This window comes from Micropterus salmoides, unplaced genomic scaffold (assembly GCF_014851395.1).
Source record: "Micropterus salmoides isolate LMB-PRFRI ecotype aquatic unplaced genomic scaffold, ASM1485139v1 Ms_hic_scaffold_16, whole genome shotgun sequence".
NCBI lineage: Eukaryota > Metazoa > Chordata > Actinopteri > Centrarchiformes > Centrarchidae > Micropterus > Micropterus salmoides.
This window is the reverse complement of record NW_024040707.1, coordinates 9,516,938-9,532,367: the sequence shown is the minus strand read 5'-3', so window position 1 is coordinate 9,532,367 and position 15,430 is coordinate 9,516,938. Positions and strand designations below refer to the sequence as shown.

Here is a 15,430-nt window from a genome sequence, read left to right as displayed (position 1 = left end):
GCTGCACTATGGTGAAACCCAAGCAGATTCATTATGACCACAAGGCAGGGACTATGTAGATGAACGGTCCACAGATATAAGTGAGGACTGAGCAGAGGGGGGGGGGGGGGGTGATGGTGGTGAGTGGACTGTCTCCACTTTTAGGACTCGAACAGTTCTCTTAAGTCTTGCTTCACCTGTACTCTGTGTGACAGGCAAAGGATGTCCTACCTAGCCAAAGACATCCTTAATCTAACTGGCTTTGAGCTCTACAGAGGAATAAAGCAACACACTAAAAAGAAATAAACAACCAACAACAATAGAAAAAAAACATTCATATAGCGGTACCACATGACAGTGCTTGATATTTTTTTTATTTTTTTTTAACTTTTTTTAGCATGCAACTTGTAGCAGGCAAAGTGCAGAAACAGGATCAACAAAGTAAAACACTTAATTTACAGACGGCAGTGGAGACAGTGGTCAGTCCGTGTAAGATGAAACAAAACAAGACGGAGGGAACTATCTGGTCGATTTTCAAATACGATGATGGTCTAAATTAGTCGAAGCTTTTAGGAGGAATGCAAAATGTGTGCAGTTTTTGTTATAATACTCTCATAATTGATTCTCTTGGTCCCTGAGCTTTCAAGTTTTTTGATTAAGTAATTCATTCCTTTATATCATTTAAATTCCGTCCTGAATCACATCTTGACTAACTACAGGGAAGGCCTGTTCATGACAGACTAAGTGCTACCAAAAGATTCCACACAATGCTGTGCCTTTTCCCCAAATAGGAGTCCTGCTAGGACCAGGTCAACAACTATTTTTACCCGCTAAAATTAAGGAAGAATTTAGGCTTTTTACTTTATTGTGCTTTGCACATATGTATCAGTAAAATAGAAGTGCTACTGTTACCTACTGTACAGATTGCTCTGCAATGGTCTTGTGCTCATTTATTATTCTCTACCTTTGGATTCCTTATAAGGTTTATAGATTGGACTTTGTATTCAGCCCAGGTCATAACAGATCAACATTTTTGCCCCAAGGCCTCCAGAGCCTGTGAAAGGCATGATGTTATGACTTGAATGTAAACAGTATGTGTGGGTGAGCATGACAGGGGCTCAGCCGTCACTCCTCATGGTGTTGGCTCAGCTCCTTGTGTTGGAAGGATAGGGGTCACAGTGCAGCCGCCGCCTCAGAGCCCTGTTACATACATCTCCATGCCGTCGTTGAAAGTGAAGATGGTGGTGGTGCTGGAGGTGGCGGAGCCCTGCTTCAGGTCACCGATGCTCTCGTACAGGTTCTCCCCCGGCAGCAGCAGGGCTTTGGCAGGCAGGTGCTGTAACTTGGGGGTCTGCTGTGTCGGCGGCGGTGGAGGGGGCTGTTGCTGCTGCAAGGGCTGCTGGGCTTTCTTCCTCCTCGGCCGCAGGGTGGCACACGTGTTGGGGGGCCTCTCTCGCTTCCAGGCTCCTCCACCTTCCATGTTCTCGTAGGCTGGATCACACTCCTCTGTCCCGATGGACTCATAGCAGTGGTCGTCAAGGGGCCCTCCAACTGCTTTCCCCTCCTGAAGGGCCCACGTCTGGGGTTTGACCACTACACTAAACCCCCCATCCCGGTCTCGGTCCCGGTCACCACGACCCAAGGTCCGGAAGCCAGGATTTGCTGGGGGAGACCCCGGCACAGCTCTCTTCTTCTTTCCTGGTTTACACACCTTCGAGTACATCTCAGCCACCTGCAGTCAAACAACACATTACTGAAGCTGCTGTACTGAAGCAAGGGTTAAATTATCAATTTCACTCTCATATAGGTACATTAAATATGAAGCTGGAGTTTGCTTAGCATAAAGACTGGAAACAGGGACACAGCTAGCCTGGCGCTGTCCAAAGGTGACAAAATCTTCCTAACAGCACCTTTAAAGCTCACTAATTAATGCTGTTTGTTTAATCTGTACAACTGAAGTGTAAATGACAACTTGTGGTTTAATGGGGAGTTAAGTGCTTATTGTCACCTGAGGTTGCCAGGCAGAGTCACTAGGAAGTTATTGTGCCAAGGTAGCCAGAAAGGACATATCTCCTTTCCATTTATTTGAATTATGAAATAGAGTTGTAGTTTGGAAAATGCGTTCAAAATCTTTTTTTATTGTGCAGCAGACTGATTTGTTGTTGGATTTTTTTTCATCCAGAGGGTTAAAGGAGTCTTTGAGTATTCTTGAAATACCTTCAGAACAAATATACAAACGACCTTCTTAGTATAAAAAAAACTGCCAGGTATTTATTCTTCAGAAAGAGATGCTTAGCTCTATGACTAAAAAATGCACTGGCAATTCAGTACATGAGAGGCACAAACTGGGACTGAATTAAATCAATTTAAGAGCAAAATAAGTGAGTGAATTACTGGATACTGTAAAATAATGTGTAAAAATGTTTTGTCTAATATTAAAGTTAATATTAAATCTAATGGTACATTTAAGGGGAACACTGGGAAAGGAGAGCTTCTACACAGTAATTTAACAGATAGGCTGATGCACAGACTGAAGAGTCCTCGCTCACCACAGCAGCAGACGGTTGTATATTCTCCACTGTGTGAGCACCCAACGGTCCCAGGGCTTTATTTTGGTGCATGAGCATCTCTTCATCCTCTGGAGGCTTCCAGATATACTGCTCTCCGTTGCCCATAAACATCACTTCCTGTCAACAGAACAAGAAATTACATTTGGGGCAGAGCTTCTCCCATGATCATGCGTGTCTTCTTTGAGTATTTGTGAATATAAAAACTGCATTCTGAAAACCGACCCAATGGGGTTCATAAAAGACAAATTAGCCACTTTAAACATGCAAAAGTGTTGTAGCACAGTTGGAGCAGGCATTAGAAATGTATTGGATGGATTTCATACAGTATTGAAAAGATTTTCCCTGGAAGGTGGAGCTTGTATGGTGAGGAACCATGTGCTTATATTCTGGATGACTCAATTTCAACATGTTGCATCATCCACAAGAAAATCAGTGGCGAACAGCCCTGCGAGCAGACTGCGTACACATGTAAGCCCTGTGAACTGTGCGTGCTACTGAACTCAGGTCACAGCAGAAAGCGCAACCTTGCTGACCTCACACAGGGCAGCAAATGGTCTCCCACTGTCACCTAGAGGGGAGCACAAAGCTTTATATCCACAGTAAAATCAGACCGTCTGCCTACACTCCTGCTGCTGCGAACATATGGAGGAGGTGACACTGCTGAGAGCAGAAATACCCCACTATCACTAAGAACTCTTCAACAAATAAACACAGCTCACAGCCTGGACTTCAAAGAAATGTCTACAGAAGTGCTAACATATCACAACACCATGCATGATGTAGCCAAGTGCAGAGAAAACTGCAACACTGGCACAATTACAACTGTGTGGATCCTCTGCAGCATCAACAGGAAATCTGACAGAAATACTCTCCAGCTCCTGCTTGCTGCACCTGGACTAGAAACTGCATTTGAATATATCATACTGATGCTGACAAAGAACTACAGAATTAAGCAATCATCGCAAAGTTATTTGTAACACATGTCAGTGCAGGAAGCAAAAAAAATCTGAGCATGACAATCAGAACAAAGATCTCAGAGACTTTTTACACCACTGTATGTGTGTTTAAACAAGACTAAGGCCGCCTTCAGACCGACTCTAGAGGCCAGTCCGCCGATGCAGAGGGGGTGCCAGCGTGACGTCAACAGCAAAAAACACAGGGTCGTCCAGCAAAAAAGCTGAACCTGGCTGAACTTGACTAAAAGTGACATCTGGTATGGTTCTGCAGTGGCCAATCAAAGTGTGCATTGTAATATGAACGCTATATTTTTACTGCTTACCAGGTAATTGTCCCAACCACAGATTAAAAAAATAAGACCTTAAACGGATCTGTTACTCAAAGTGGACTTTAAGGATTGTATTTTACATCTCACTTGTACCAGAAACAACGCAGCCTTGTATTTTTTTGTTTTTTTGAGTCTACAGCCATGTTTGCAGCTCTGTGAGACTCTACTTAGCTAAACGCTAACACCAGAATAGAGATCATAGCTTTATCATAGTGATAATGCTAACATGCTGATGTTTAACAGTTATATTGTTTACCATGTTCCCCATCTCAGTTTGATGTGTTGGCATGTTTGCTAAATAGCACTAACCACAAGTACACGACCAACTACAGCTCAGGCTGATGAAGCATTCATTTTGCAGGAGTTTAGTCATAAACCAAAGTCTTGGACTATTAAAAATTGGACCTGATAATGGCAATAGATGAAAAGCTTGAGGATCACCAAAGTTATTAGCAATTCACCCTAAGCGGAGGAACACATTTCATAACAATCGATCCCATGGTTGCGAAGATATTTTACTAAAAAACACAAATGTGAACCTCATGATGGCGCTATTGGAAGAGTCAGGGCATCACCAAAGCCAGTAGGACTTTTCCTCTGAGGAGCATGAATGTCTGTATTAAACTATCACAACACATCCAGTTAATCATTCTGAATGGCCATCCATCAAGCCAATAGCCTGGATAAATAAATTGACAATTTTACCCTAAAAATCAATGACCCTCAGTGTACAAGGCATCGACTCAGTCTTAATCTGCTTTGTATGATCTCATTACCTGCTCCAGTCAGACCTCTGCAAAACCACTAGCGACCCACCTTAGCTCTAAACCTTCTCTCCCTCTCCAGTCATCACTTGCTGACCTCCCTCAGCCCATAAAACAGAATCCTGTACAAGATCATCAACATTATGAGAGACTTATTACGTGTTATTTATGTGGGAATTATGTCACATTTAAGAAACATATAAAAAAAATCTAATTCAAGCCCACATCTCAAAAAAAAATCTGTCAATGCTCCATCACCTGAAATGATGTGTTTTAAAGGTTAATAATTACTTGCTTATATCCTAAATGGCACAATGTTAAAACCAAATTCACCCTGTATAAGAACTTTTTTCCTTAAACAATCTTAACATAAGGTCCACTTAATGAGAACTGAATCTCATGTTCCGGACAAAGCTATTACTAAGTGTCCCTTATCCTTGTCTAACTACTGTTCCATTGTATGAACTTCAAAACATTATATGAACTCTTTTAAATCATCAGATACAAAAAAAGTTCCTCCACCAACCTTTGGGAATGCCGGGACGTTGAAGGCGTCCACGTTTCTACGGGGCAACTTTGTGCTGTGGGGGTGTGGTGGAGGAGGAGCAGGATGTGATGGCGGAGCGTGTCGTGGAGGTGGCGCTGGAGGCACCCCCATATCCGTCCCACTGTCCCTCTTTTGTGGTGCCTTGTCGGCCTTCCTCAGCTTCCTGACACAGGCATACTCGGCCGTCTCCTGAGGATGAGGGGGAGACATGACCTGGGCCTCAGGTTCAGGCAGCCCTCCTTCCACATCCCCGTCTGGGTCCGGGGGCGCCGGAGTGTTTGCGGGGACTGCCGGAGGGGCTGGAGTGTCTGTCTGCCCGGCCCTGCCTACCATGGCGTAGAGGGCATCGTCGGTACGTGTGGTGGAGGAGCGTCGGCCCACCTCAGAGTAAGTGTGCTCTCCCTCCTCTCCAGTCCCAGAGGGGATCTGAGGAAGCTGCCTGCCTTGAGAACGGAGATCAGAGTTAGACCGGCGGCTGAGCAGCAGTAGAAGGTCCATGCTTGCTGGACGTTTCTCTTTAGATGCCTCTGTCCACCATAAAACAGAATTCACATACGTTTACTCCTCATGCACTGGACAGTTCAGCAAACATTTCGAACATGAATAAATCTCTCACTGGTAACAGGAAAATCTGGCGCAGACAGTAAACTGGGAGCTGACGTAGATGTTTGAGAAAATGCATCCAAATTGACTTTATTCCACTGCAGTGGAAGCAGGACAAAAATGAAGTAGGACATATGCTTATATTTCTTCAAACCCTCTCAGGCTACTGTCACAGTGCCCACAAACATAGTTCCCTGTTGACTGTCAGTGATGGAGCTCCAGGACTTGTCTTGGCTCTCTGATTTCTGTCTTTGAGAGAGAGAGATGCGTGTTCACAAATCAAGATTGAACAGTCCAGTGGAATAAGACTAAGCTGTAAATGTAAGGTGAATTCTGTTTTAGGGTAAATTTCTCTTCTAAAGTGTACTTAAATTTGATTACAGATTTACAGAAGGTTTTGCATGAATTTAGGGCCGGATCAGATACTGAGCATGTGGACAAAAGAACTGATCAAAGATCGGTGCAAATGTTAAACATATACCTAAATATTTATTTGCTTTATTACAGGACTCTAGCCTGGCATTAATTAATGAGGATAAAGCTAAACCAGACAGATCAGAACATGTTACAGTTCGATTTATCTGTGGATGATTGTTCCATTGACGCATTTACTTGTCACACTATTGATCTGCTGCTAAATATTCCAATTGATTTTCCATTTTTCCATTTCACACACCACGTTGATTCTGTTGGGTGAAAACTTTGTATCTCGACTGTCTCTGTTTTATTATGCTCTCATATAAGATGAAAAATCTCATGCTCAAGTGGTTGAGAACAATTTTCAACCCCTGCGGCTCAGAAAATTCCCCCCAAATTCTCTGGCAGCGATGCCAAAAGTGCTTTGTCATGCAGCTAAAACAACACCAGATTGTTTAGTTCCAGAAGAGTTGACTTTTAGGAGAAACAAGGTTTTCACCAAACAACACGGAGGTACTATTTACAGAACACACAGGTCAGAATTTGTATGTGAAAGATGCACTCACTTTTGCCATTGCAGGTCATCTTGTTCATCTCAGTGTCTGATTTACTGATGGACCGGAGCTTCGACTGCCTGAGTATACCCTGACAACACACACACACGCACACACACACAGGGCCAGTTAAACACTAATTAAGACTGAAGAGATGTCCTCTGAATGATATTGTTCCCTGGTGAATTGAGTTGCTTCAGCTACCTCTGCTGCAACACAAAAAAACAAAAAAAGAACATGGAGGAGCATGTTTCTTGATACCTACCATGTCCATGAGACGGTGTTTTCCACCCTCGCCAGGAACATTGTGTGTCTTCCCTTTCCTGTGGTGAACACAACCGCTATGTCACACAGGTTGACACTTACTACTGTGATGCACTTCTTTGTGAATGTGTGCATGTGCAGAGTTTGAGTCACAGTCCATGTGTGTATGAGTCATCTAATGACTGTGCACGTGTGTGGGCCTGCCAGTGGTGGACAGTAATGAAGTACATTTACTCACGTACTGTCCTTAAGTACAATTTTGAGATACTTTACTTGAGTATTTCCAATTTTTGCTACATTATAATTCTACTCCACTACAATTCAGAGGGAAATATACTTTTTTCTCACTACATTCATTTTACAGTTATAGATAGAGGTTATTTTCCAGATTAATATTTTACATTTAAAATAGTAATATGATAAGCTTATAAAATACAATTAGTTGTTATGGGTTAAACCAGTTGTTCTGGCCTTTTTGTGTTGTCACCTCTTTTGAAAAATCAGTGTCTAGTGGGGGCCCCTTGTCACATTTCAAATGTCTATGGGTGATTTCTCGTCTGAACTTAATGGTAAAACATCAGAAGGTTAAATGATCCAATATTTCAAAAAAATTAAATAAAATCAAAGATTAGTGAAAAGTACAAATAACAAACAAATAAATGTTGGTCTATCTGAAAGTTTTCTTCTTTCCTCTCCCATTAATCATCTCATGACCCCTCAGACTTATGTTGTGGCTCTTTGGAGGGGCTCAATCCGTAGGTTGGGACCCACTGGGCTAAACTACCAAACTGATGTATGTATCTTAGGTAAACTAGCTCCACATCAACCAGCTACAACAGTAAAATGCATGCATAAACTGTACAGATGCATCAATATTAACAGTCTAATAAAGTTCTCTATAATAATACATCAATCACAGGCAACGTTGTACTGCAGGACCATTACTTTAGATATTTAAAGTACATTTTGCTGACAATATTTCTGTACTTCTACTTAAGTAAGATTTCGAATGCAGGACTTTGTAATGAAGTATTTTCACTTATTTGTATTGTTAACTTTATTTAAGTAAAGACCTGATTACCTATTCCACCACTGGTGTGTGTAAATATTCAAAGTGTTCTGCAAATGCAAATGAGCACACGTGTGTATCAGTGTGTGTGTGGTCATACGTGCGTGCACAGTGCCTGCTCTCACCTCTGGCAGCCCACGCAGAGCACCACGATGAGGATCGTGACAACAAAGGCTGAGGCAGCAGCGATAGCACCCAGCAGCAGGACCTTGCCGTAGGGAGGAGCCGTGAAGTTCAGCCCGTCCTGCATGGAGGCCATGTGGGAGCGCTGGCGCTCACTTGCTCTCACACACACTCACACTCACGCCCTTACAATTCATGCACGCAGGGAAGTGCCACAGTCTCACTGGGATCTGCAGTGAGAAGGCACAGAGTGGTGCTTAATTACAAAATTATCTAACCTTTATTTAGGAGGTTAACAAAGCAGCAGAACCAGAAGTTAAACTATTCACACTGCAAAAAGCAGAAGGAAAGCGGCAGTTTGAAGAGTTAGAAGTCCCGTCCAGCGCTGAAGCAGTGAAGGGAACAGACATTACGCCTCCGGCATGTGCTTCTGCTTAACCTTGTTTGAGGGATTATGGTACTTTGTGTGTCACATAGACATACCTGCTCACCGGCAAAGATTTTCAGTTAGATTGAAAAGTGAGCTAGTACTTAAAGTAATCCAGCAATCATACATATATTCAACAAACTGAAATAAACCAGAAACAAATTCTATATCTGAACTGTATTCCCTCAGAATCTACTGCTAATCTGTTTTTCAGGAAGCAGCTCGGATGCATATGGGTAATTACAAATTTCCTATGTTTTTAACCATTCAAACACAAACAAACATATATATTGAGAAGATACGATGAGTCATGGCAAAGCTGAACATGCCAGCAGGCAGAGTAACCTGAAACACTTAAGGAGACAAGTATGAAAGCAGAGAGAGCAGAAAAGAAACATCTTTCTTGCTTCTCCTCTACTTCTTGCTGCTTGCCAGACAATTTCACATTTGGCAGTGTAATATGTTTGAAGTAAACAATACAAACACAGAGCCGTAACAAAAAGACCAAGCAAAAAGCCTGTTCTAATCTCTGTCAAATCGTGCCATCTGTCTACTGTGACTGTGTTTTCATGTGTGTTTGTCACTTGTCCATCAGCAACAACAAGACTGAATGGCAGATTGCGGGAAAATAAACCGCCTAGTTTTGTCCAAAGTCTTGCTGAACTGAAGTTTCGGGATGATAATACCTAACTGTCTGTACATGTACTCTCATATATTTATTCAGTTTACAACTACAGATTTTCTTTCAAACACAACAGTCTATAATGGATCTTGTACTTTTAGACAATCTCTTCCTCAATCCTCCTCACTGATGATCAAATCCTTGAACAACGGACTTTAGTATTGGATTCTACATAGATCCTTTCCTTCCAGACAGAATTTAATCTTCACAGTCCAATTACTTTAACAATTTGTCTGTAGCCTGGCGTACAATGTACATCTTCTCTGACAGCCTGCCAGAGGCTTGGATACCTTGCTGTTTTTCAGGAGAAATCACAACATGAGTGGGCATTTCTGAAGCCAACATAGTGATCTGCTCAAATAGTCTCGTTTTAGCTTCACAGTAGAGATCTGTAAAGCTAGGAGGCCTAATAAAGTTTAAAAAAAATTAAACATCCAAAACGTGAATTGCTGGTATGTTTCCTCTTCTCTAAAATCATTGATCCGTGACTTTGTAATTTGGTTGAACTTAATTAGGGCTTCATTATGTTTTAGTAACAAATTGCTAGATAAACCTCACTAAAGTTATGCAAATAACCCATATTGTAGTTTGTTTTTTTCTTGGTAGAGGGCGTGGTCTTCTATAGCTGCAATATCACTGGTCCGCACAGTACAATTCACTGCCCCTTTTTAATGTTGACGTTTTATCCATGTGGAATTGTCTTCCCTGATTTTTTATTTTGTTCTTTGTGACTGTTTCTTCTTCACTATGACAGTGAGCATATTATTTGACAGACATTACTTATGTACTTTATGTATCTGCTTTTCTATTAGAACAGACAGCATAGAGACAGAAGTTTATCAGGCTCTCTACGTGGTAAAAGTTTTGCAGACTTTGGTAATTTGCATTTCTTTTAGCAGATCCAGCCATAAACCCAACTCTTCTCAGCATGAAATCCAATTTGCACCACATTTCACCCACGGATGTCTCGCAGGTTCTTTGCACGCTCCTTGTAGTTTTCTTTTTAAGTTCAGGGCATCCTGACCAGAGAGGAACTGCCTTGTTTCCTCATTGACATTATCCCCACTATAATTTCTATTAATATGTTCTATAATATGATTGTTTTAAAGAACCATTTGCACCTATGACGCAACAATCATCTAATTTACAGTGTCAGTGTAATTATATCTGTGCTGATTTGACAACAGAGCCGAGGAGTAGAGATGGAGAAGGTAATGAGAGAGAAGAAAGGGGAAAGGTATAGGTGTGGAGGAATAGAAAGGAGAGAGAGGAGGGGAGGAAGATGTGTGTGGGAGTCCTGTGGCAGGTGTTTGAATACGCTGAAAGTAGATGATAAGAAGATGCTGTCACATTTCCCAAAAAGGTTCCCAGCTCTCCTCCCCTTCCCTTCCCTTCCCTGTCTCACTGAGTGTGTCCACACCTCCCCACCCATTCTTTTCTGCCGCTATCCCCCTGCCTCCGGCTGCGGTGTTCAGCCAGAGTGACGCCTCAGCACTGCAGTGTAATCTCTGGCCCTAGAGCTGCCTCGTCAGAGCCAACCAATTGGACGTAGCGCTCAGAGCAAGAGCAAGAAATGGCCCTCCCCTGGCTGCTTTTCTGCTAAACAAAGCCCCCACTCCCTCGGCCACAGAGGGGCCCCCCACCCCCCTTGCTTGTGGAGCTTGGTGTGCTTGTTACAAACTGCAGGTGCAGATTTTCCAGGTGTTGCCCTGACCATGTATCACAGACCAGAAGGCTATTTACACTAAGAAGGGGCCTTATGTGTCAAGGAAACTGGAACATCATCAATCATTAATATCTGGTTTCTTCACTAAATCCCATGTATTGTACTGTAAATTTTTTTAAAGTAATAATTATATAAATAATCCCTAGGGAACAGTAAGTGCATCAAAATATCAGCAAATAAACACTATAAAATGCATTTGAAAGCTCTAAAAACTATCAAGTGGACCTCTGAGCTTAGATTATTTTTCTGAATAGAAAAAACATATAGATTTCCCTTTATTCCTTGTATATTATTTTCTCTTCTTGAATCAGTGGACAAACAGGAGACTAGGACGGCTAATGATTGTTTTTATCATTGATTAATCTGCCAAATACTTTTTCAATTAATGTTTTGTTCCATAAAACACCAGAGAGCCATGAAAAATGTCACAGTTTCCGAAAGCCCAAGGCAAATGTCATCAAAACAGGCCGAAATACTAAAAATACTGAATTTGCCATCACATGAGACAAAGAAAAGCAATGAATCCTCACGAACGACAAGCTGTAACTGAGGAATGTTTGATCATTTTTACTTTGAAAATGAAGTAAAACTATCAAATAGGTGCAGATACTTTTTCTGTTGATTAACTAATCATTGCAGCTCTATAAGACACATGAATGAATGGATGTAAGTTTGGGTCTCAACCGCCACAACGTGGATGACCGCAGAGCTGTAACAATTAGTTCAACTAACTGATTAGTCGATTGCTATTTGATGATCGATTAGTTGTTTACGTAATTTTTCAAGCTATATTGCTAAAAAATAAAAAAAAAATTACTGATAAATCTGTTAATTTCCATGGTTAATCGATGAATCAATAAGTCTATAAACAATAATAGTGAAAAAACGCATCTTCTTATTGTTGACTGATTGATCCAGTTAACAAATACATAAAACAGAGAAAAATCCTCACATTGGAGAAGCTGGATCTAGAGAATGGATGATGTTTTTTATTAAAAACAACACCAACAAACAATTTAAGACATTTGAAAACAAAGCCTTAGGAGATTTTTCACTGTTCTCTGGTGTTCTATACCAAAATCGATTAATCAAGAAAATTAGCCTTTAGCTGCAGTGCTATTGATGACTGAATAATTGATAAAAAACACATCACCTGTTGACTTGGATCTAATCTCAACAATTAAATGTCTTTAAAGAAAGTGTGAAACATGATTGGTGACACAACTGGCCAATCAAATCATCAGATCATATTTTCTTCTACTTCTTTTTAAACAAAACAAATGATCATACTCTAACTTTTTCAGACAATAAAACACATGTTTTCTGCTGGAGGCACCTGAAGAGGCCATAAATTCAAGCAAGCAATTGTGGTGTAATCCCCTTTAAAATGCATTTTGTGGGAACACATTTAGCCCATGCTGTTGCAATAAATACCAGTAGGCCTTTAATTTTCTAGGAACAAGCATTGCATTTACATGTGTGTTCATTATTAATAATACTGGAGCTCCTTTCCACAAACCCAGCCAGCAGTCGCCTCTCCCGAATCTGCTCAGGTTTTGATAAACCACCTGGGAGTTCATGTGGAGCAAAAAAAACCCCTCACCCTCTGTGTGACACAAATAACAGCAGTGTGTGTGAGTGAGTATGTGTGTGTGTGTGTGAGAGAGAGAGAGATGGGGGGTGAGAGAGGAGACTGCTATTGTGTGAGAATGTGAATTAGGTCAAATGTTTGCTTGCAACAACGATTAACCATGCCCCTGTGAGGAAGAAAAGCTGAGGCTCTGTCTTTATCTGTGGCAACGCTGCCTATGATACAAACCGCCTGACATTATCCACAGCAAATGAAAGAATAATTATAATGACTTGTGATCACATGATTCACATCCTTTCCAGCAGCTTTGACAGAGTGGGGGGACCTTGAAACGGCGGAACAACATCAGAGATGCTGAAAGTTAAAAGGGGAATTCAGCATCATGTTTTTTCCACTGGGGGCCTGTTATGTACAATAAAGAAATCCTCCATGAGGGGCTTATGTGTAACAGGGGAGGTGGGTATGTATGTTGGCTCATGATGGCACCCACTCGGCAGGCATCAGTCACACACCATGGTTGACGGTTCGGCTTGCCCGGCTCGCCGCGCCTCTGGGCTCTGACACCTCAAACTGCAGTGATGCTGGTGACAACAGGTTTCAAATGATGCCGGCTGAGACAGTAGAAGCATGCAGGGTGTGATTTGAGGCGGGGGGGGGAATGGTCACAGAAAATGAAGAATTTCAGGCTGATGCAGTCTGCTTTTATCATGTTTTTTTTTGTTAAGCCTGTAGCGCCAGAGATTCTTTCCTCCTTTTCTTCTGTAATCATCAAAGCGTTTCCGATTCATTTCCAGATCAAAGTGAGAATGGTTAAAAGACGTGGTGTCCCCGAGGTCAGCTGGCAACTTACACGACAAAGCCAGTTCCCCACACCCCCCTGTTTATGAGTGAAGGAGGGAGAAAGGTGGAGAGGGGGTGGGGGGTACAAACGTTAACGGAAGGTCTATCGTTAATTATCTTTATGCTTCACAGTCGGCAGGGATGTTACGCAGAAGAAACGCGTGATTGGAAGCTCCCTGCGCCTTCCCCATACTAATTCACAACGAAGTTGTCTGATGAATCCGTTATTTGGGGCTTAAATCGCAAAAGGGCAATGCAGTAACGCTGAGGTGGGTGCACACGTGTCTGTGTGTTAAATGTATGACCAGTGGAGATAGAAGAAGAGAGAGAGAGAAAACAGGGCGAGTACAAAGGAAAACATGCAAAACGGTATTGGCTACATATCTTGGATGAATAAAAGATGCTGTGCGCCGACTGTGTGTGCAGCTTATCGAGCTGAATCTATAGGCACATATGAATGACCCACCTCCCCACCCTCCCTCCAGCCTGTCACATAGCCACGGGCACAGAGCATTGCGCTATAGCACCCCTGTACTCACTCAGCTCAGAGATTTTGGAAGGCGCAGCATCAACCCTGGTCGCTTCCTTCTGCTTCCACTCGGACCAGGCGCTCTCCGCGAACATAATCAATCAACGGCGATAACTGGGCTTTCTTGGGCTTCACAAAACACGAATGCAGCATATTGCATGTGACATCCTCCGAGCGCCCGCTGACCCCCTTGTGCGCCCCGTCCGCGCTCCTCTGCTCCCCAGCCAGAAGGAAGGCTGGGAAGTGTCTGACCTGCCTATCTGCCGCCGCCGCCGCCGCCGCCGCTGTATCTCCAATATTATCTCCAAGTGCCAGGTTTCTCCCCCACAGTACCTCAAGCCCCCTCCATCTGTACTCGCATCCACTCGGCTCAGCTACTGTGCTTCCATGTGACACAGTCAGAGCTGGAGACCCCCCAATTTTTAAATTTGTCTTTCGATTCTAGCGTCCTCTCGTGGAAGGACTGGAAATTGCGGGTGTTGCGTCTAATGAATGGGATGATTCCCGTTTATGAGGATTTCTCAGTCCCTGCTAAAGGTGCACGAGGCTCTGGTTAATTTCAGAGCCAAATAGGGGGCAATTTAGAGTCTGTGGGCTACTGCAATTTGAACACTCATGGTCTAAATTATAGGTTACTTTTAGGAATATAAAGTGAAATTGATCCGTTGAAATTGTTGTCTGATTTTCTGAAACATATAGGCCTAGGCTAGTTGATGTATGAGACAGTTATGATATAGTACTCATACTGGCTTGAGTTAGTCAAAGAAACAGGTCTAACTGTTGCTGTGTTGGTGCCTTTATTGATCTCTTGAAATGTGGGAGTGAGTTTATATGGAAATGGATCAATATAAGCTTCACAACAAGTTCATGACCCCTGCAGGAGCCTCTAATAACCCGGTTTGACTCCATATTACACGTTTGCCTTTTCCACTTTAATGACAGTTGGCCCAAATACAGGTGAGTTGAGAAATATTAATATCATTATTTAGTTTTTATTTATCTACAGCATATTTTAAATGTATTCCAGTAAAGTCCTGCTCTTTGCTTGTTGCAACCTTGCCACTCTCACACACCTTTAGAGCATACCTCCACCACTCTACCACCACCTACTGGCTCTTAAGAGCACTGAAGAGGAGCAACTACCTATCAGGGTGAAGAAGACGGTGTTGCTGTATGAAGGTCATTCCGTGCCACGGTGCGTGAGAAACAGAAGCATTAGCCTATATGGGAGACAGAAGATCGGTAACAAAATTAATGCTGCGTTCCAGGCTACTGGGAACTGGGGAAATTTTTCCGACTTCCAACTAGAAAAACCCGACTTCATGAGCAGCAGGCGAATGACGTCACAAACCAATGGCAGCTCCCATGGAAGAACACATTGTAAATAGTAAACCATAAACTAAAAGGCAAAGTAAAATATTAAATTAAAATAATACATAATAGCATCAAATAGTAAAACT

The 15,430-nt window shown here is 42.4% G+C and overlaps 1 protein-coding gene across 2 annotated transcripts; it reads right to left on the bottom strand.

Annotated features, from left to right (window-relative positions):
• Positions 1-334: 334 nt before the first annotated feature.
• si:dkey-70p6.1 (uncharacterized protein LOC570575 homolog) lies at positions 335-14,389 on the bottom strand. 2 transcript variants are annotated; one of them, XM_038721536.1, is made up of 7 exons: positions 13,981-14,389; positions 8,178-8,405; positions 6,985-7,042; positions 6,732-6,810; positions 5,125-5,672; positions 2,529-2,666; positions 335-1,711 (listed from the first exon to the last, which is right to left on the bottom strand). In XM_038721536.1, the coding sequence occupies exons 2-7, from the start codon at positions 8,309-8,311 to the stop codon at positions 1,172-1,174; spliced, it is 1,497 nt and encodes a 498-aa protein (XP_038577464.1). In that variant the 5' UTR covers positions 8,312-8,405; positions 13,981-14,389; the 3' UTR covers positions 335-1,171. The 2 variants fall into 2 exon arrangements, with proteins under 2 accessions (XP_038577464.1, XP_038577466.1); XM_038721538.1 differs by having other exon boundaries at positions 5,125-5,588; positions 13,981-14,388.
• Positions 14,390-15,430: the final 1,041 nt, after the last annotated feature.